This window comes from Puma concolor, chromosome D1 (assembly GCF_028749965.1).
Source record: "Puma concolor isolate L17-30 chromosome D1, mPumCon1.1.hap2, whole genome shotgun sequence".
Taxonomy (NCBI): Eukaryota; Metazoa; Chordata; class Mammalia; order Carnivora; family Felidae; genus Puma; species Puma concolor.
The window spans coordinates 26,663,279-26,686,248 of record NC_141676.1 but is presented as its reverse complement, the minus strand read 5'-3'; the positions used below and the strand labels follow the sequence as shown (position 1 = coordinate 26,686,248).

The window sequence follows — 22,970 nt, the reverse complement described above, 5'->3', positions numbered from 1 at the left end:
AGACATTTAGCAAGGATTCACAGAACATTAGTTATTACATGAGGTGTACTTTAAATATTACCATTATTCTTATGAAGTTAATTTAAACATATTTTTTTTTATTTTTTTTTTTTAATTTTTTTTTTCAACATTTATTTATTTTTGGGACAGAGAGAGACAGAGCATGAACGGGGGAGGGGCAGAGAGAGAGGGAGACACAGAATCGGAAACAGGCTCCAGGCTCTGAGCCATCAGCCCAGAGCCCGACGCGGGGCTCGAACTCCCGGACCGCGAGATCGTGACCTGGCTGAAGTCGGACGCCTAACCGACTGCGCCACCCAGGCGCCCCATAATTTAAACATATTTTTGGCAGCTCCTAGGTAGAACATCCAAACATGCCTAGTTAAGCTACTATCTCCCCCTGAAAACATCCATAAGCATTTGCGGGACATTTCCCATGGTAGCACTCCCAACCAACCAGCTGAGTTATTTGCCCATCATTTAGCTGTGGCCTACTCTGTTGTTTTTCAACTTTACTTTCAATCCCTCCTGGCGTGTGTTCTGAGTCACGCACCCAACATCCTTGGCCAATGGTTAAATTCCAAAGAGCGCTAAAGACGCCAAGAGGAATCCACTGGGTACTCTTTTGTATCACGGCCCAGGAGAATCGACGTCCTTTTCAAGTAGAAGGACCAAAGGTGATGGTGGGGTGATGATGATAGTGGCTGATATATTACATTTAATATGTAGAAGGATATGCTTTCCAGATATTACCTTGTTTAATCCTCACTAAAATGCTATAAGAAGTACTGTTATCCACACTGAGGAAATTGAAACACAGGGGTTTGGAGAGATCAAATGGCTTCCCAAAGTCACACATCCTAGTGAAGTCATAGAACCGAAAAATTTGAGCACAGGACGTGTGCCTCCAGAATGCACTGTCTGCCACATGATGCAAAGCACCTGGGAGCCAGAAAGCTCTGAATCTGAACCTAGTTCGGCCACTTACTAGCCGTGTAACCTGGGTGACTTCCTCTACCAGAATTTTTCTCAGGCAGGCAAAATACCTATTTTATAGCATTTCAAGAAGACAAAACCAGTTCCTGGTCCACAGTTGATATTCATTAAATTCTTGTTCCTTCCCCTTTAGGGAACAGCCATCACTCATACCCCCATTTTATGGGCAAAAGCACAAGACACTGTCCTAAAGGGCTAATGACTTTTTAAGTTTAATAAATCCATTGCCACTCAAATGGATGATACAAATTTACAAACTCTTGTTTCTTCAACTCTTGACTTTCTCTGATACCAAATCTCTACTCTCCAAAGAAGCCACTGAACCAAATTTTTTGACTAGGATATCTGTTCCATACTCTCAAATTTCCTTTTACTTTTTTTTTTATTTTTTTTTTTTATGGTTTATTTATTTTTGAGACAGAGACAGAACATGAGTGGGGGAAAGCAGAGAGAGAGGGAGACACAGAATCCGGAGCAGGCTCCAGCCTCTGAGCAGTCAGCACAGAACCCAACGCAGGGCTTGAACCCACAAACTGCGAGACCATGACCTGAGCCATACAGGCACCCGTGTCAGGTCTCCTTGAGTTTGAAAATGAACCTGGCCAGAGGAAATAGCTATCAGGCCAGGAATGAATGGAAGACAGGATTGGGCAGAATCAAAGCATACTGATGTTCGACACCAAAATCAAGAAGGAAAGGGCCCTGGACTTAGGGCTGGAAGCTCAACCCAGATCTTTTGACTCTCTTACCTTGAGCAAATCACCTCTCACCTGACCATGAAATATGGAATGGGGCTAATCTGAACCTCACAGAAGATTATGAGGGTTAAATAAAATGAGAGAAATATTTGGAATGCCATAACTACTCATTAAAGACTGCAGGAGCACAAGAGCATCAAAATGGCTACACAGAAATAAGAAGACAACACAGACTCTAATACTTGCTGAGTTCTTTGTTAGCTCATTCATTCATTCATTCATTCATTCAACAGGCGTACAATGAGCATCTTTGTGCAGGGCACTATGTCAAGTGTCCTGGCAACGAAGAACAAGAAATGGCTCTTCCTATGCTCCCTCTTCCTCCAAGAACCCACGCTCTCTTTACGGGCGCTATGGGATTTAGTAGGTAGGACATTTTATCTACACTTGGGCCCCTGCAAAAGCTTGAGTAGAAGCGTGCCAAGTTTGGACCTGTGGATAAGTCTGAGAAAATGAGCTAGAGAGAAGAAATCGATAATGTGAAATCGAGGAGAGAGAAGCACGCAAGACCACTCAGGAGGCAAATGAATGTAATGAGAGGCAGAAGGGAAGAACTGACCAAATCACGTATGGCCTCATCAGCCAAGTTCAGGAGGTCAGGGCTTTGTCCCAAGTGTCACGAGGAGCCACTGAGGAGCAGCAAGGGCACGCTTGCCCCCGTACAAAGACTGGTCTGAGGAAGGGCAAGGCTGAGAGAGCAAAACCCACTTGGTGAAGATGTGATGGAAGATGATGAGACAGAATTACAGGACCTGAGGACTGATTGGTCATAGAGAATAAACAAGAAAAGAGTCAAGGATTCCTCTCCGGTATCGGGTTTGGGCAGCTGGCGTTGATATGTCTACTGGCAACCAGTAGACCGTACCAACCATGTGTAGGGGACATGACGGGTCGGGGTGAGAAAGGTTCTCGTGTCAGCTTGAACATACTGGGGCTGAGGGTTGGGACCCAGCAAAGGAGAGATGTGCCACAAGTGGTTGGGAATCTGGACTAAAGATCAGGACCGACAACTGGGCTGCAGGTAGTGAATTAGGAGGCGACACCTAGAGAGGCCATGGGGAGATGCCACAGGCGTTTTTGGTTCATTCTTGGAGAGAATGCAGAGTGGGAAGAAAAGACAGTCTTATCTAGAACCCTGAGAGTGACCAACACTTAAGGAGTGGGCAAAGGAATAAGAGTCCGCCAAGGTGGAAGAAAACTTAGAAGCGTTTGAGGGAAGCATGTTGCAAAAGTAAGGGTGTGATGGACAATTCCAATGACTGCCTGGAGATCAGGTAAGAGAAGAAAAAGAAGAGCCCCTTGGTTTTAGCAACAAAGAGGCCATCACTGCCAGGGCAGTTGCAAGCCAGAGGCAGAGACAGAAGCCAGCTCGCCACGGGTAGAAAAGTGAATGAGAACTGAGTAAGTAGTGATATTATTTATAATCGTCTTATTCAAGACGATTGACTGAGAAGGTAAAGAGAGCGAGGGGAAGATGGTGGGAGACGGGAGATAGGATTTTTTTGGTTTGCCATTGAGGCCACCAGGGGGGATGTCTGACCAACTCTGGGGAAGTCCAAGTGTGGCCAAAAACGGGATATGGGAGTTTATGGTTCACATATGGAAAATTTCTCCACAAGCAAATGCTTTCATTTTGCCTCACAACCAGCCTTGACTGTTCAGGAAACCCTGCTGACCTCAGGAGCTTCAAGGCTACTTGGTAAAAAGAATTTCAGAGTGCCTGATGCTGTCCTTGAGTCTGGACACTCTGTGTCAGACCTGTGAAAAGGGGACAGAGGGGAGATCCGAACTCGCGTGCCTGGGTGGCTCAGTCGGTTGAGCGTCCGACTTTGGCTCAGGTCATGATCTCACAGTCTGTGAGTTCGAGCCCCGCATCAGGCTCTGTGCTGACGGCTCAGAGCCCGGAGCCTGCTTCGGATTCTGTGTCTCCCTCTCTCTCTGCCCCTCCCCTGCTCATGCTCTGTGTCTCTGTGTCTCAAAAATAAATAAAAACATTAAGAAAAAAAAATTAAAAAAAACAAATCCTCTGGCAGGAAGGTGTTAGAATTGTCTGCAAGTCCTGGTTCTCACAGAATAACAGAGCCAAGGGAGCAGGGTCACTCAGGGTCATCTGGGTCTTTGAATTGGGCTGAACCATACAAAGTTGCCACTTCTACAAGTTCCCAAAGGTCACATATTGGCAATTTCATGTGACTCAACTTAACATTCACAGGAAACAAACCATCATGTCTGCCTCTCAGAATGCAGGGTGCACAGTAATGGCGGAGGGGCCGCCCGAGGCCCCAGGCCTGAGAAGGCTGGCACAATCCTAAACATCCAAGGGCTAAAGCCACATGGGGTTGAGAAGGGAAGGAGGGCCTACGGAAGCATTGGTTAAGAGTGTGAACTCTGGATGGGAGCCCTGATTGCAATCCTGGGTACGGTAGGCCAAGTCACTTAGCTTCTCTCGCTCATTTGTAAAATATGGAAAGTAATCCCTCCTTCCAAGCTTGTAGAGAAGATAGTAACTGTTAATGTGTCCTGAGTGCTTGTCATCAAGAGGACCTCAGCCAAACTCTGCATATAAAAGGTCTGACACCAACCCAGTGCTCAGCTGTTGGCCCATCCCCCTCTTCCTTCTTCCCTCCTACTCCTCATCTTCTCAGTCCCAGTGAAAAGGGGAGTAGACCACTTCCTCTTTTGTTCTTCCACCAAGTCTTGTGCATTCCTCTTTTTGCACTTAGCACACTCGGGTTGGGATTTTTTGGACCACATCTGTCCCCATTACTAGATGATAAGCTCTTTGAGCGCGGACACCATGTTGTATCTATTTGTGATATGGGCAGGGTGGGGGAACCCGGTGGGCGGGTGCGTTGAAGGAGGGGTGGGGAGGGGCTGTTAAAGAGAGCAGGTTAACTCTAGAAAGAGGACTGTCTTTTGTTCAGCAAATGTCTGGTTGGGCGTCTTGGACGTGAAAAGTTAGGGCAAGGGCAAGATGGAGAGAGAGGAGGAGGGACAGAGCCCAAATTACCTTGCCTACAAAAACAAGACACGTGTCCTGAGCGCCGGGGGCAAACACAGGGAGGCCCGGCAACACAGGGAGAGATTGGGACCAAAGGGAAAAACTGGGCAGGGACAGGTCCCTAGAAGGGGGTGGCAGGCACTAAAGGATTTATTTTTTTTTTATTATTTTTTTAAGTTTATTTATTTTGAGAGGGTTGGAAGGGCACAGAGAGAGGGAGAGAGAGAGAGAGAGAGAGAGGATCCCAAGAGAATCCTGACACGGGGCTTGAACTCACCAACCGTGAGATCACAACCTGAGCCGAAATCAAGAGTCAGACACTTGACCAACTGAGCCGCCCAAGCGCCCCAAGGATTTATTTTTTAAGGAGAAAAGGTGCCTAACACTCAATTTTTGCTTCCGTGCTCCCTGAAATTATTCACACTGATTATTACTTCAGGGAAACAAAACTCAAGATTCAATTGCAAATATAGGGAGATTTTGTCTTTTTCATCTTATAACTCTCCTGAGCTCTGCCCCTCCCCTTTGTTTTTCCGTGAACACATATTTCTTTTGTGATGCATTGAAGAATGATTCTTGCTGCTCCGAACTGTAGCCCCACCCCCACCCCACCCCCAAACTGCAATCTCGCTGCTTCCAGTCAGGGACGCGTTGGCAGGGGAGGGAAGGACTAGGGGAAAGAGTGACATCCCAGCTGGCGTGGACATCACTGGAGGTCAGGAAAGTTGTAGAAAAGAACTCTGGTGGGAGCAGGGAGTCACGGCACAAGACTTCAACAATAAACTCCCAGCATCTTCAGAGATACGATAGATGGAGGGATTGGTCTTCTCTTCCACCAGATATGGAGTGGGGTTTCGATCACACATAGCTGCACAAGTGTGTCTTAAATAAGAGAACGAGACCCCAGATTGGCGGGCCTGGACCCCCAAGGGACAGCCAGATCACCTGGGTTTGAATCCTAGTTCAGTCACTCGATATCCACTACATTGGGATAAATTACTTTTCTCTGAGCCTCAGTCTCCTCAACTGTAAAATGGGGATAATACTATGAACCGGTCTCATCATTGGGGCCACCTTTGAAACAGGTCCCTGTAAAGTGCTTAGAACACTGCCTGATATTTCAGGAGCACTTGCTAGGTATTAGCTATGAGTATCCCGAGTCCTTTCCATCTGTTCTCGTCGGCTGGATGCGTGAACTGTCAACTGGTATTCAAAAACCGTAGCGGTGCTTAGATACCCACAATCAGGGACTCCTACTCCCCCTTCCGAGTCTCCAGTCTCTGGTTTCTGGAAGTGAGGTCCCTGGCCTGCATCACCTGGGAACTTGTTGGCAATGTCAATTCTTGGTCCCCACCCCAGACCTCCTGAATCTCCAGGGGGTTTGGGTGTGTGCTCAGGTTTGAGAATCCCTGCTCTATTCCCTCCAGGGAGGGATGTTAACAGGGAGCCTCAGAGCGCACCCCTCCACACACACCCCCGCCAAAGGGTGGAGGCCCTTAAGGTCTTCCTAGTAAGTTCACCTCTATCCCCCAGCTAGTAAATGTGTCCCCAGAAAAGACCTCCCCAGCAGTCGCATGTGATAAATGAGCCGCAGACCCACTTGGGTTTTCACTTTATTTTGGCTTCCCTTTGGCCACCTGTGGCCAGACCCAGTTATTTACGACCTCTTCCTGGGACTGGCTCCCAGTTTGCACTCCATCCTGCTTCCTTCAGAGAGAGAGGGGTGTCAGCGAGGTCTCTTATAAATATCCGTGGAGGATTCCCGACACAAAGGGCTTCTTGGCCCCAGGGGAAGGTTCTGGTTTACCAGCCCCGCCCATCCGGTGTTTGAGGACTCCCGGCATTTTTCAGGGCCCAGGATCTTGGTTTTCACCATGACATTTACAGAGCAGCTAAGCCTGCCCACTGAAAAGCATCCAGGGCTTGGCGGGCAGTAAGGAGGCTCCAGCAGCCTCCAGTAAGATCTCCAGCAGCTGGCAAACACTGTCGGACATTAAATGTCACTGCGGGCTTTGTTTGGTTTTAAATTGAAAAATTGCTAGAGTTATGAGAGCTTACAAGCTTTGCCCGGCGAGAATAATAAATCCCCTCACCATTTCCTTTTCTCTGCTTTTCCCCCACACACTATTTTACTAGGGAACGGCCAGCCTCCCCCACACCTCTGTCTCAACCCCCCACCCACCCCATTCACACTGTAATGGGCCCCCAACAGCCACGGAGCCCATGACCAAGAGCATGTTTCCAGAACTCCACTTGCTGGCGAGAAAGAATGTACCACCATTACTAATTCAAAGCAGATCTGACCTAGCTACAGACCCCTACGCACATTTTCCCAGGATCCTCTATCCTCCGTTTTTTCTTCTCTTCTTAAAAGGAACGTTCTGGCTTATTTGTGTACGAACATCCATCACCAGCAGAATCCTAGTCCGGGTCTTAAAACCAGAAGGGCACTCAAGGGCATTGGGTCTAGACTCCGCCTTTAAGCCCACAAGTTCCCATTCCCATTGTCCACGTGACACAGGGGAAGTCCAGAGAGTAGCTTGTGCGAAGTCCTCCAGAGAATAAGCCCAGAGCTCAGATCCGGGGCTCCTGCCCCTTTGCTTTCCTTTCTCCAGTAACATGCCCCTCGCACCCCCCACCCCCACCCCCTGCACCTGAGATCAGACCCCAGAACCAGAGAACAGCTCTTCATTTCTTCCTTCCTTTCCACTGCCAGCCTGGGATCGAGTTTTCTCATATACGGTTTCATCAATATAGGTAATCCAAATGTATCATCATTCTTGGGTTCGGCCAACTCCCTTCAGCTGGCATGATTCCACCGTGGAGTTAGGACGCCCTGCTCTCCGTGCAAGTATGCACATGAGAGCGCTGGTGTGGGGTGATCGGGGAGGACCCAGCCCTCCGATTCCATTCGCTGGCATTTAGGTCAGAAGTGGGCAGGGTCTTGGATGTTTCATGAAATGACTCTCATCCAACAGGCTTGGAAGCAAACGACTGCCAAGAAGACCAGGGCCCACAATGGTCTCAGAGTAGCTGAGACCTTGATTGTACCCCATTTGTCCCCACTTAGGCTTTTTCTGCTCTTTTGTTCTAATCTTGAGAGGAGGAAAAAACAGGTCAAATGGAAAATTCCCTTTTATTATGTAAAATCAGAGGTGACCCTAACAGGTCTGTCTTCCCTAAACTTTCCTTGGGCCTCTTTGCTTCTGCCCATTGCTAGATCTCCTTGGTTCTAAGTATGAAGTTGTGTCAGGTGGGACGTAGCTCTCCAGTGCTGTAGGCAAGACACTTAACCCTTTCTGATTCCTGGTTTACTCATCTGTGAAACAGCCCTTAGGGCTCTTTAGGAATTAATCGCCAACAGATGCAAAGAACATGGCGGTCTCCGCCAAGTATCATCTCCTTTTCTGCATCTCCTGATGATATTACTGCATTTGTTTTTCACTCAAAGTAAGGAATTTACATTAGAATGAGGGGAGGCAGCCTCTATAATGACAATTTTTTGAAAAGATAAACCTCTAATGGTGGAATCCAAGCCTCCGAAACAAACCCAAGAAGAGGCTAGGCAACGTAGTCACAGCAGGTAAGGTAGCCCAATGATACACGGGTTCAGGAGGTTCAAGGAACAAAGGGTCAGAGGACCTAGTAAGCAAAAGTCACAGGGGAAGCAGATTTAATTTTAATAGCTTCCTCTGTCTTTCTTCCTGTGTGGAAAGGCCCCTATACACAGCAAGTCTGTGGTTAAACTGAGCACACATTTATTGAGCTCCTACTGACCCTAAACTATTGAAAATGCCTTCATTTCCCCTTTGTCCTCCCCCACTGAAGCCTACCCCACCCCTTCGCCCCCTTCATCCCATCCGCTCCCAATGCTTCCACCCACACACCACCACTGAGTCGCAGCGGCCATGGCTGTGTGGTCTGAACTGACGTCCTGAGAGAGGCTCCCCTTGGGGCCTTCACAGGCGCCGAGAATAACCAAGCTAGCGGGGACGACCCCACCCCACCCCCTAAGAGACACTGGCAGAGACAGACACGAGGCTATTTCGCTTACTCGTCACCTTCCCACTGAAGGTATTTCCAGAGCATGTCTCCGGTGATGAAAGAGCCAGTCAGGAAGATCCATGACCTTCCTCGCAGCCCTCCCTGAGGTGAACAGATCACCTCCAGGGAGCCACTTCTCCATTCTCGCCTAAACCTTAGCAGCAGACAAGTTCTATGGAGAGGCCAGTCTCCCTCCTAGCTTCCCAGATGTCCTTCCTTTCAGCCACATGCACATTTTTCTCTTTGGAAGGGTGAATGAAGGGGGAAGGAACTGTGGTTTTAGCATGTGGGAAACTCGAGTCCATTAAAGATGGCTCCTGGCTCCTAAAATCTATGCTGATAGATGTCAGAACCATTGTCACTGCCATGTGGAACAGTTTTTAAAAGTGTGTGGGCACTTTGGCCTTGGACCTCTGCATCAGCACTTGTCACTGCTCTGACACCGAACCCAACAGCATTCCTCGATCCCAGTCCCTTAGCTCCAAGACTGGACATGAGGCACCAGTGTGTACTCCACAGAACGTGAGAGGCTGAGTGGGCTCTTAGCAAGATCGACTCCCATCTCCCTACTAGGGACCTTCTGGCCAGACATGCCCACCTTTGTCAATGGGCAGTGAGTGTCCTGCATCTGGAAAATGCCCTTCACTGCTAAACACACTGGGAAAGGTAGCTAGGCCATGCGTACACAGTCAAGTTCAAATTTCTCTGCATGGCCGTACACGGTATCCATTTTTTGCCCCACTGTTCACCAATCCCTGCCTCCCACTCTGTGCTCCATCAGTGCCACATCACTCCTAGGTCCCCACACTGCTGGCTGCCTCAGTGCCTTTGCACGTGGCCTTGATTGGAAGGTCCTGTTTCCTTCTCTACCTACATCTCCCTACCAGTTATGATTCAGCTCAGCTATCACTGCCTTTGGAAGCTTGACTAGAGCCACGATGAAGAATGTGGTGGCCTCCCCAACCCAGCCAACCTAGAGTCAAATCTCTGTTCACTCTCAAGTCACCTTACCTCCCCACACCTCAGTTTCCTCATCTATACAACAAGAGTGATAATACCAAAACTTCAAGGTTAGAGAGCATAAGAAATAAAGTGCCTGGTGCAGTGGCTGACACACCGTACCCATGCAAATTCAGTTGCCATTTTCATTATTTCCTGATTCGTCCACTCTAGACTAGGATGGGTGCCTCTTTCTATCACTAGCCTTTCATTTTATTTTTTAATATTTATTTTTTATATTAAATATAATTTATTGTCAAATTGCTTTCCATACAACACCCAGTGCTCAGCCCAACAGGTGCCCTCCTCCATGCCCATCACCCCCTTTCCCTTCTCCCCCACCCCCCATCAACCCTCAGTTCGTTCTGAGTATTTAAGCGTCTCTTATGGTTTGCCTCCCTCCCTCTTGGTAATTTTTCCCCCTCCCCTCCCCCATGGTCTTCTGTTAAGTTTCTCAGGATCCACATATGAGTGAAAACATATGATATCTGTCTTTCTCTGCCTGACTTATCTCACTTAGCATAATACCCTCCAGCTCCATCCACATTGCTGCAAATGGCCAGATTTCATTCTTTCTCACTGCCAACTAGTATTCCATCGTATATATAAACCACATCTTCTTTATCCGTTCGTCAGTTGATGGACATTTAGGCTCGTTTCAGAATTTGGCTTATCTCTACGAGTAGGGTAATAAAATAACCAAGGTCACAACAACAGAGAGCAAGTAACAATCTCCGAAAGAACACCTCCTGAAGGGCCAGGCCCTGGACAATGTATGACCCTCCTTTAATATGGCAGTGCTCACAGGTGCAGAGCACACATCACTATCCTTTTATATCTGTGTGCTATTTTTTGATCTATTTTATTGAAGTATAATTAACATACAATAAAATGTATCCATTTTAAGTGCATGGTTTGATGCGTTTTGACAAATGTAGACACCTGTGCATACCGGTGCCTACGGAGCATTTCTACCACCCCTCATGATTTCCCTGTGCCCCTTCCCAGTTAGTCTCTTCACCCCCTCCAGGCCCAGGCAACCACTAAGCTCTTTCTATCACTAGAGATTATACTGTCTTTCCTAGGGCTTCATATAAACGGGATCATACAGCATACACTCCCTCGTGTTTCTTCACTCGACATCATGGATTGAGACCCTCCGCGGGCATCAGTAGTGGGTTCCTTACTATGATGCTTTAAACTTTGTATTATAAATTATGGGATTCCTCCACTGGACTGTGAGGCCCTCGAGGATTCCTTCTTCCTCTTTGGTTCCCAGTCAGGCTCTCCGTAAATGTTAGAGGGAAGAAGGGAGGAAAGGAGAGAGGGAGTTGCCACGGGGATTGGCAAAGACCTTGGCTGAAACCTTGCCTCCGGGAGGCAGTACTCACATCCCCAGCAGAGCCCCATCCACCAGCACTTACAGCAACCAGTCCACAGCCACCAGCAGGCTGATGTCCTCCGTTGGCAGGCCCACAGCCGTCAGGATGAGAAGCATGGTGACGAGGCCCGCGCTGGGGATACTGGCCGCACCGACGCTCGCCAGCGTGGCCGTGAGGCTGAGAGAACAGAGAAGACCAGGTCACAGGAGAAAGAGGACTTGGAAAAACCATCCCTGGCAGGCAACTTGAAGCTCCAATTTTCCCGGCAGTCATAAAGGTTCTTTTCTTTCTCAAGGAATGGAGAAATCTAGAGTACTGAGACCCAGGAATTAGGGTCTATTGGATTCTACTCGACTGTGATGGAAATTTATAAATCCATGGATCGGAGCCTTATCCTCAGCATGATAGCCAACTAGCCTAATATATCACAGGGCTCAACTAAGGTAAGCGGGGCTCTGAAGCAGTCAAGGAAATAATAAAGGAGGAAAACAAATTGCCCTTAATCCTCCCATGGGAACATCACTGCATTCATTTCTGCTTACGCCTTTACCTCTCCGTCAGCCCCAGAGACATCTGGACTCTGAGGCAAGAGTCCGAGGAGGCCACTGCCAATGTTAACATGAGAACTCACAATAGCAAATAGCCAGACCCAACTGAGTGGACATGAGGGAAACAAATCAACAGATTCCAAATGACATTAAGTTTGAGACGCCTGGACATTTCACCATGGACTGGAAAATACATTATTCAAAACGAGGGCGCCAAAAAAAGATAATGAAATAACAGGAGGCTTTCTTTCTGAAGCATCTCACCACTTGCAATGCCAAGGGCACACCAAGCACCATTTTGAAGTTGTCTCTGGAAGAGGGTTTCATCTAGGGCTCGAGCACCCTGTCTAGACACCAGGGGGTCTCTGTGGTCCAGCAAAGGGCAATAACCTGTCTCCCTTTTTTCTGGATGCCATTTACAAAAGTCGTCATTTCTAAATGGAAAGATGCTTCTGAAAATATAGACTCCCAACTTGCTTTTGTGGGTGCTGTAAAGAAAAGGAGGGGCTTTATTTGCAGTTAGATCATTCTAGACTTTCTAGAGTAGGCCAGCTAGCTCCAAACTAAGAGCTGGGCTCCCAGACCGGTTTGACAGAGCCCAGACCATTGTTGTGACCAAGCACAGAATCCTTACAGGTCTTACAGTGGGGAGGGACCTGAATTTACCTAATCTTACCTATGAGGAAAGGCCCTAGGAGGTTTCGTAGTTTACGTTGGTTTTTCCATAGTGCCATCCTTCCAGATTTAGACCTGTGACCATAGAGACACCTCCCCTAGGTGGGGTCTACAGAACCCATCTGTGCTATTCCCCTGCCCCTTCATTGCGGAGCTGGTGTTAAGGCTTCAAGAACTCCGTATTCCTGGGATCCTTCTGGGTCATAGGAGGTAGTAATATTAGTGGTTATCAATGAGGATTATGGGATTAAACAGCCTGGATTCAAACCCCAGCTCTTCCAATGATTAACCGCATGACTTTGAGCAACTTACTCAACCTCTTTGTGCCTTGACTTCCTTATCTGCAGCAAAGGAGATAATAATGGTGTCTCACTCATGGGGTATCAGGAGCTAATAAATAAAAAGCACTTAGAAGAGGCCAGGCACATTGCCACCGCCCAGTAAATGTGAATTATCTTATCAGGAAATCTGGGCAGGGTGAGGTCACTTTGCAATAAAAACTTCTCTAAAGCCCCAAGAGTTACAAGGTGGGAATTCTCAGCCATTTCCCTGACAAGGACAACAACACTAGGAAAGGGGGACTTCCCAAATCCCAACAGTCGTGGTCTCAGCCGTTTTATTTACAACATCAGTTGCTTCTGTTATGAGTCACTCTGACACATCCCTTTGCACTTTGGCCACACGGTCTGCCTGGTCCCTCTGGGTTGTGTGAGACGAAATCCTATAAAGAGAATTCTTCCTGGCAGTTGGTTCCCCCACACGGTCCCTCCATCCCAATTAATACCCTCATCCTACCCATCCTACCATGGGCAGAGTGTCTGGGTGATTCTAAGTCCTGCAACCGCTTCTTGGGGCAGTGATCTCCTCTCCATCTCTCTATCCCTTTCTGCTTTTCCTGTCGTGCCACTCACTAGCCCACTTCTCTGAGGCTGGTTCTTGGATTCTATGCAAGGTATGACACACACATTGTCACAGCAGAACTGCACAGTAACCCTGCAAAGTACATATGGTAGCATCTGCGTTCCATCTGGCCAAACCACAAATTGGATGGATGGAGAAACTTAGGGTCAAACAGGTTGACCATGGTCTGCTGGGATTGGAACACTTATCTGCTGGATTGCAATGCCATGCCGGCCCCTGAGACCCCCCCTCCCCCCCCATCCCTTCCAACACCAAAAACTCTGAATTAATCAATCCCGATCATTGGTCGCTGGTCCATTCTTCCATCTCTTAATTTTTCATCTAACAGTGTGAACTTGACGGGCCAAGAATTCAGGGACCAGAATTCATCTTGTTTGGCTTTAAAAGAAGGGCTTTGTTAGGAAGCCCTGTTTGTCTCTGAGTTTTAAAGCAAGAGAGGTTGGTGGTCTCACGTGCAATCTGTGAGAACATGATTGAGAAGCTGTGACACCCGGATCTGAAGCATGTTTTCCACTGAGTAACAACATTATGGTACTCACTACATCACTGTCACATTGTTTTTTCGTATTCTAGAAGAACTGTATTTTATTGAGCATCAGTAATAACAATAATAGTAGCTAACATTTATTGATAGGTGACTGTGTTCCAGGCACAACGCTCTCAACCCCCTAGAATGTGTGATTATTGTCCCCATCACACCAGTGAGGAAACTGAGGCTCCCCTACAGTACTGCTGTGGACTGATCGGTGTTCCCCCACCACCAAATTCGTTTGTTCAAGCCCTAATCTCCAGGGTGATGGTGTCTGAAGACACGGCCTTTGCGGGTAAGTAGATCATGAGGGCTTAGTGCTCTTATCAGAGAGACATAAGAGAGCTTGCTCTCTCTCCATGCACCAAGGAAAGGCCAGGCAAGCAAACAGCCTGCAGTCATGCACAAGCCAAGAAGAGAGAGTCACCGGGAACTGAATTTGCCAGCACCTTCACCTTGGATTTCCCAGCCTCCAGAACTGTGAGAAATAAATATGTATCATTTGATGGTCTATGGTCTTGCATTATAGCAGTCTGAGCTAAGACAAGTATGGACCTTGAGGGTGGTTGTAAGGATTAGACAAATTAATATATGCACAGAGGTGTGACTTTAAGTTTATGGAGAAGCAACGTGGTTGATTCATTCATTCATTCATTCTAGACAGAGAGAAAGTTAGAGTTGGGGAGAGGGGTGGCGGGGGGAGAGAAAGAGAGAGAGAGAGAGAGAGGAAGAGAGAGAATCCCAAGCAGACTCCACGCTTAGTGTGGAGCCTGACGTGGTGCTTGATCCCATGACCCTGCGATCATGACCTGAGCTGAAATCAAGAGTCAGACGCTCAACCACCTGAGTCGCCCAGGTGCCCCAGAAGCTATGTGTTGTTTTTTAAAATTTATACCCAAGTTAGTTAGCATATAGTGCAATATGATTTCAGGAGTAGAATCCAGTGATTCATCCCCTACATATAACACGCGGTGCTCATCCCAACGAGTGTCCTCCTTAACACCCATCACCCATTTAGCCCATTCCCCCAGCCATGACCCCTCCAGCGACCCTCAGTTTGTTCTCGACATTTACGAGTCTCTTGTGTTTTGTCCCCCTCCCTGTTTTTGCTTCCCTTCCCTTACGTTCATCTGTTTTGTATCTTAAATCCCATGGACGAGTGAAGTCACAGGATAATCGTCTTTCTCTGACTAACTTCACTTAGCATAATATACTCTAGTTCTATCCATGTTGTTGTAAATGGCAAGATTTCATTCTTTTTGATAAAAGCACTGTGTTTTTAATGTCCTCTTGGGAAGGTGTTCTTCCCGAATTTCTTTTTTTCTTTTTTAAATGTTTATTTATTGATTTTGAGAGAGCATGAGCTGAGAAGGGGCAGAGAGAGAGGGAGACAGAGAATCCCAAGCAGGCTCCATCCCAGCATGAGACCATGACCTGAGCTGAAGTCAAGAGCTGGACGCTTAACCAACTAAGTCACCCAGGTGCCCCTCTTCCTAAATGTCTTAAACAATGAATGCATAGGGTAAAAAACAGATTTAGTATACTTGTTAGCTATTTGTAATAAAATGGTTTATACGCTATTGAGGAATCTCTTCCTTCCAGTATTTCATCATTTCTGCCATCACCCTCTGAAATGCTGAAGGGAACGTATTTTAACAAAAGGAAAACTGGATCCAGAGTCAGCTGATATCGGCCCCAGTGACGGCCCTCCCGGCTCATTAATGGGGCAGCTTTGGACAAACCGCCATGCTCCTTGAAGCCTGTGCTTCCTCATCTATTAAACAGACAGAGAAATAACTGCCTTGCAACATCACAGGACCGTGAAAAATCAAGTAATATCAAATTTCCAAAGCGATTTCACATGCGCAGTACAAACAGAGGGCATGAGTATGAGCCTGCTTCTTTCCTGTCACAATATTTTCCCTTTGACACAGCCAATAATTCCTCTTCTGTGTTATTTCCTTCATTCTTCCACCAGGAGAACTGAAATCCAAGTGGCCCTGTCAAATGGAGTCAGTGGGGAAGGGACGAAGGTTAAATGTTGTTTCAGTGCTTCCCCACCTGCACCCCTCACCTCACAGTCACAATCTGGCCTCCATCCAAGATAACACCATTCATTTGAGCAATAAAGATGGCGGCCACTGCTTCATAAAGGGCTGTACCGTCCATGTTGATGGTTGCTCCAACTGGGAGGACAAATCTGGTTACACGCTTATCAATCCCCAGGTTTTCTTCCAAGCAACGGAAGGTAACAGGCAAAGTTCCCGCACTGAGGAACAAAGACAGAAAGAGAGAGAGACAAGAGTTTATGTCCACTTTAGAGAAACAGGACAAAATTCAAACTGGAATGCCAACCACAAAGTTTTTGTTCGTTTGTTCCAATCAGGCCATGTGACATGCAGAAAGCAGTGTTTGGAGGCAAATTAAAGACCAACTGTTTGGAGGTTCAAATTCAATCTTATTAAGATGCTCATAGGCAGCAAGCTCTTTTTGTTGCTTCTGGTTTTCAAGATCTACTTAGAGTTTCACATTCTTTTTCCTTTGATCAGTGTTTCCCTCTTGGATGAAATATTAAAGGCCATCTGACTGCCCACATTAATTGAGCTGCTAAAAAAAAAAAAATGTGTCAGGAACCAATCAGCTGTCAACAGTGAAATGGAATGAGGAATTTTTGAATGACCCATAATTTCATGCTAGGAACACTGTTTCCAACAATGCATGGACTGCATCCAGCCTCTGGGAATTGCCCTGAGCTAATTTTGACAATGCTGGATAAACATGTTAAGTACCATTTAGCCTGAACCTGAGCTTCTAGCAATTCACTGGGGACCCCTATACACAATCCAACTCCCTAATACATGGTCATTGGCCAACTGTACAGTCTTTCCAACAACATAGGGCAGAAAAGCATGTGCTCTGTAGCTAATCAAAGACCCAATATGGAATGACTCCACCCCCACTCCGCCCTGGAAATTCCTGTCCGGAACTCACCACCGCATGACCCAGCCTCAAGGGCCAGAACCCCTGACACGTTCGTGTGTCTTCTAAATTAGGAGACCTGTAAGGATAAGGGTTGCTGATGGCCAAAATATTATTTCCATGTGGAGGGAGGTACATGGGAGGGTAGGTGGATTTGCTTCCAAGTGTAAGTAATATGGAAAGAAATGCAGAACGCCCATACTGCCATGCGAGTTCTTTGCGGTCCTTTCTCTTTTGGGGTTTTTTTGGTTTGGGGTTTTTCTGTTTGGTTGTTTTGATTTTGTTTCTGGTTTTTTTGCTTTTTTGCTTTTTTTTTCTATTCAAAGCTTAGTAAAGTGAACTGGGGAACCTCCAATGCAGACACACTTATTTCTAGCATGCACGGACAGCCTCATAGCTTCCTCCTTCTACTGGTCAGAACCAGGGCTCCCGCCAAGTTTGACACAGACCCTTGCCAGAGGTCTCAGTTTCTCAGAGAGTAGTAGAGAGCCACCAGCTTCAGAAAAGCTAAAGAGAATGCAGATTCCAGGGCCTACTCAGAAACAGGAAGCAGAAGCTCTAAAATTAGAGTCGCCTAAATCTGCATCTTATTAAACCACTGATGAACACGCTCCTAATAACAATCTTAGGGACGTCAGCGTCATCTTATGGCAATATTCTTTGTGATTTCAAGTCAGAGGTCTGTCTTATGCCTCCTCCTTGCTCTTAGGGAGAAGAAATGAATGTTTGGAGACCTCTCATTACTAACACCTCATAAACCCAGGGAGAAAAGTTGAGGTCATTGTATTTGGTTAGCTTCTCCAGCTATTTTAATGAGACATTAGTGTCCCTTTATTCCTCCCACCCCCAGGCCCTCCCCACCCCACCCTTTCTTAGGACCCCTTTGATGGTTTCTAGGACACCATGACTAGTCTGAAATGGCAGCTGTGGTTGGTGGCTGGGATTTTCAATGATAGGAATCTAAGCAAACTTCTGGGCGGACGAGAATATAATAATTTTTATTATGGTATTCATCTTCCCAAAATGTCATCAAGAGGTCTTTGGACAATTAAATAGATTAGGGAAAGTAATTGACAAGGTATGAAAATAGTCTCAATTTCTTTACTGAAGGGGCTTTGTGTCTTAAAAGTCTATATATACCCAACCAATTCAAACTGGGACTTGGGAGTTTTAACTCTTTCCTGTCCTTCCAACATTCTGACGTGGATGTCTTCATGTGTTGCTAATAATAAGTCTTCAAATGTTGCTAATAATAACTATCAGTTACTTGACCGTCTTTTTTTTTCTAGAGTAGTTTTAATAGCATGCACTGATGTCAGGAGGATGCAGAGACATGTGTCCCAGGGCACCCCCTCTGTTAGTCCTCCCTGACATCAGCCTGTTGAGAAAAGGGGGTGACCCCTTCCCCTTCTCCATCAGTCCAAGGTCCAAGGAGGTAGAAAGAAATTTAGCTGACTGTACTGGGGTTTTGTTTTTTTTCCCTGTGGTCATAATGGCTGAGATAGTTCTTAGTACGTGATTCATGCCACAGTTTTTTCTTTAAGTGTATTTTCTTCTAAAAAATGAAATTCTGCATCCAGGAAAGAGCCACACTTTAAACAAAGATTAAAGTCACTTGAAAGACAGGGTAAGGAGAAGGGTCTAGCATCTGTGGCCTTGGCCAGATAACCCAAGCGTTTGGCTGATTTAAATATGAACTCGGGCTACCAATATGCTTTTAACATTTACTTTGTCTTGTAAAGGTACTAGGGATAACTATCTAGTCGTTCAAAGGAAAGATAATAATATTTTTAAAGATCAAAACCGCAAAGGTACTGGAAGAAAATATAAAGTAATGTTTCATAATTTTTAGTAGAGATGTTCCTGAGAAAATTGAAATTCTAAACACTAAATGAAAATAGTAGCAACTTCAACAATACACAAATTAAAAACTTCCAGGGGCAAAAAGCCCTGTAAATTTACAAAACAAATGTCAGGTAGAGAGGAACATCATTTGTGACATGTGACACTTGAGTTAATATTTTTATATGTGAAGAGAGTGAAACAGCCAATCAGGAAAGGAATAATACCCCAACAGGAAATGACCATCACAAATAATTCACAGGGTTGGGGAGGGGAGAGGAGGATGGTCCGTAAGAACACAAAGAGATGCTTGCCTTCGCTGGTAATCAAAGAAATGCAGAATCGATGAGATCATTTTTCACCAATAACATTGGAAAGTATTAAAGGGACTGATAATATCCAGTGCTCGTAAGTAGGTGGGGAAAAGCATACTCTCACACCCAGTTCATGGGGGCATAAACTGACATACTTTTCTGAGCGGCAAACTGGGGGTATGTTTTACAACAGCCGGTGTGCTTACCATTGGACTCAGAAATTCCACTTCTATAAATTTACCCTGAGGGGATCATCAGACAAGCTTGCAGGGATGTATTTATAAGGATGCCTGTTCAATAGACATGCCTTAAATGTACATCCCAAGGTGGAGACAGGGGTGTATTATAGCACCTGCAGTGTATTATTATGCCATTTGAAAATAGTAGGAAGATGTATGTTGATAGAAATTTTATAATAGGTTGATCAGTAAAAAATACAGTTTGCAATATCTATATATAGTAAAACCTGGAAAAAATATATGACTAAGATGAACTAAAAGGTTACTATCAATTATCACTGGGTAACAGAATAACTGGAGATGTTCACTTTCTCCTTCAAAACTTTACTCACTGTCTGAACTTTTTCCCAATGAGCAAACACCACTCCCATAACCAGAAAACAAATATCAAACTAAAAATGATGGGTTTTGGAAAAAAAAAAAAAGATTTATTTTTTTTCCAAAGAGAGGGGATCTTTGTGGATAGAGACTCTTAGCCATAGGGAGTTTATAAGACCAAGTAGGAAAAAGAAATTTCGGGATGTTTCCCTTCATCTTGGGAAACCGAATGCAGAATGTAGATCCCGAGGATTATATGTATTTTTAGCATCTTCTGAACCCCCACATTCTACAAGTACCAAAATCTCATTGATTTGCAAGATGGAAACACAATTTGGCTCCTCGGGTAGTCACCACTATTGGCCTGTCAGGTCACTTATGGAAAACCCGACTGCTTGCTCAGTAGCCTCGGAACAGCAGTCACTCTGTGTCACAGGGTGACCCTCTCACTGGCAATGCATGGTCATGGGATCAACAAGAACCGGCTGACAGGTGACTCCAGAGATCATGCTGAGCTAGGGTCTGCAGCCTGCCTGCCCCCACCCCCCTGCCCCCACCACCTGCTTCACGACCTCTGTCTCCGTTTTGTGACCCTTAGTTTTGTAAAGAAATACTAACAACTAGTGCAGTCTGAAACAATAAAACTCTTTACTCTTTGAAATTCTAAATTGGTAGGTGTTTTCTAATGTCTTTGTTCCTGTTTGTTTGTTCTTGTTAAATTCAGTCCAAGAAGACATCAAAAAATATATTTTTTTTTTTCTCTGCATATCTCTGGAGTCCTCATTGGCTTTAGATGCCCTGGAACTTACTTAATGAAGAAGGAACGGACTCTCAGTCAATGTCAAGTTGAATCAATGCCAACCTGATTTTCTCAAAATCAATGGGGCAGAAGGGTCCATTAGAGGTTCATGCAGGGGTCACAGGCTTCATTGACTTCTGGTGTGTTTTTTAAAAATCTCATCTCACATGTTTACCATGCAAAAGCTCATTTTTCCAGTTTTGAACCATAACTCCAATAGAGTGATATTTTCTGATAGCATTTTTCAAATCACAGGTGGGAGAATTTCTTAAATAGCACAATACGCTGTTACATCCTTCTGGAAAACATTTGGAACTAAACCAATGTTAGATGTGGCAACTCAGGCATGCATACTAATAGCATGTATTCATCTGGGAAGTTTAACCTGAGATCATATTTCCAGGACAGTTGCATATCAGCAAAAATGTTCATCAGAAAGTTCCTAAGTTCCTGGGAGCCAAAAATACAAAGCATTTATCTTTTCCAGGAATATTTTAATAATACATGAAACATGTTCTCATTGAACTGTGTGATGGAAGGGTTTTGAAAAGAGGAAGTGGCAGAGAGGGGAAAGGAATGAGCAGAAAGAAAGAAAGGTGATTTCTTGTATTCTCTACCTGGAGGCGGTACCCAGGGCAGTGATCCAGGCTTGGAAAATGCCAGCAAAAAAGGAGAAAGGGTTTTTCCTGGTGACTAGAAAGTAAATCAAGGGGAGAAAGATGCCCCCATGGATGATGAGGCCCACTATCACCGTGACCATGTACATCCCCAGTTGCCTAGCAACCACTTCTAAGTCCTTGATTGCAATGATCTTTCCACAAATGAGGCAGGCGATACCCAGGGGAGAGTACCTGAAAAACATAAAAGGAAAAAAAAAAAAAAAAGCATTGAAGACAGCCTTATGGGATCCAGAACCTAGATCTGGGCCCTTACATGTACTGCACTCTGAGGAAAACCCTTTGCGTTTCGGTACAAAGAGTTTTGCTGGACGAAGTCCATGAGATTCAACCGTTGCTGCATTTTACTTCAGACTAACTGTACGACCTGAAATCTGTGCCATGGATCTGGGGGGATCCCTGCTCTGATGAGAATTCCAAAGGTGAACTCTGTTGCTCAGGTGATTTTTAGGAATAACAGAATCTAGCTTTACCATCTCCCGGGTAAGCACCGAGCTTGAGAGACACACAGGCTGTGCCTTTGAGAATCTTGTTTGGTTTCCCTGATCCCCCAACTCTTTCCTTGAAAACTGGGAATCCATTTTGAGCTTCCCAGGAAGCTCATTAGAGTTTCACCAAACTATACGCCGGTGTTTGCAAATTTGCCTTGTTTCTGCCTTGGAAGATGGGAAATTCATTAAAAAATGAGAGAGAGGGGGAGGCCTGCCAAATCAAGAAAACCATCTGAGCCAGAGAGTACATTTAGAGAAATGCGGTTTTATTACTTACTTCTAAGTCTGAAAGTATTTCTTTCCATCCTTAACTCTACCAGCAATCCCGACCACCGTACATCGCGTCTCAAGCGGTACAGTAAGAGCACTACATGCATCACCTCATTTAATTCTTAACCACAACCCTGCAATCAAGGTATCATTACTCTTAGTTGGCAAACGAGGAAACTGACATTCAGAAAAGTTAAGTAACCAGCCCACGACCACAAAACCAGGAAGTAGGAGAACAATTCAGGTCCTGTGAAACTCCAAGGGTATTTTTCCCCTCACCAAGCCAAACCACTTCCCTTTAACTGGCAGTAGTAGCTCGTTGTAGCTAAGCCAACAGTTTACCATACACCGATGTATTCTCTATAACCTTATTTTATATCTCCATCTTACTATTGTTTGATAGGGAGCTTAGAAACCATTGGCTGTTGTCCTCACCCTTGAGTAAGCTCACCACGTGCTCTCTCATCTTGAGTGTATTTTTCCAATGTTGGGCAACATACTTTCTCTGTTGCCCAATCTGGTAGACCTGGAGCATAGACTTGGTCAGCCTGCGACACCTTCTGACTGAAATGAAACTGTTTGTCGGAAAGTTGATACCTTGGTAAGAATTATGAACTTATTTGAGAAAAAGACTGTGGGGGAAATGAAATCCCAGGATAAGGCCATCAACAGGGGTAAAGGAGTCAGGAAAGGAAGACAGACACCCAAGCCAGATGTGATTTTTTTTTTTTTTTTTAATTGTGCCTGAAGCAAACCCTTTCCTGGGTAAAGAAAAGATTGGAGGAGTAGATGAGAGTTATATACACATTTACATAAGACACGGAGCTTGTCCAGTCACTTACCAGCTACATGACTCTGGTTAGAGACTTATTCCCATTTTACAGGCATGCAAGTCAAGGCTTAGGCTAACTCCAGCCTCGTGGGATTGCTGCAAGGCTTACATTTTTGAAATGTAAATCCTGCACCCCTCCCTGTCAGCACCATTCATCTCCAACTGCTGACCAAGGAATCCTTTGTATGTTCTGTTTTTACACGGATTACGCACACCATGTCCTTTCCCCCACCATGCTTAATGAGTCAAGTCTGAGTTAATGCTGCTTTCTAAAACATCTCAGTCTACTGCCACCCAATGGTGGATGTTTTTATAAGCAAAATATTTTGTCAAGGGGAACCTTCTTCTGAAAGAGC

General features: G+C 45.6%; 1 protein-coding gene across 5 annotated transcripts in view; it reads right to left on the bottom strand.

Moving 5' to 3' along the window:
* Nucleotides 1-22,970, bottom strand: part of SLC1A2 (solute carrier family 1 member 2) — a 142,218-nt gene that overhangs the window by 7,784 nt on the left and 111,464 nt on the right. For all 5 annotated transcript variants that reach the window (XR_015240899.1, XM_086677684.1, XM_086677681.1 and 2 more), the window contains exons 7-9: nt 20,962-21,195; nt 15,928-16,122; nt 11,223-11,357 (exon numbers count right to left, since the gene is read on the bottom strand). Coding sequence is in view for 4 of the 5 variants with exons in the window: in XM_086677684.1 (XP_086533810.1) it covers nt 11,223-11,357; nt 15,928-16,122; nt 20,962-21,195 (564 nt within the window). In the remaining variant the exon portion in view is untranslated. The remainder of the gene's footprint in view (nt 1-11,222; nt 11,358-15,927; nt 16,123-20,961; nt 21,196-22,970) is intronic.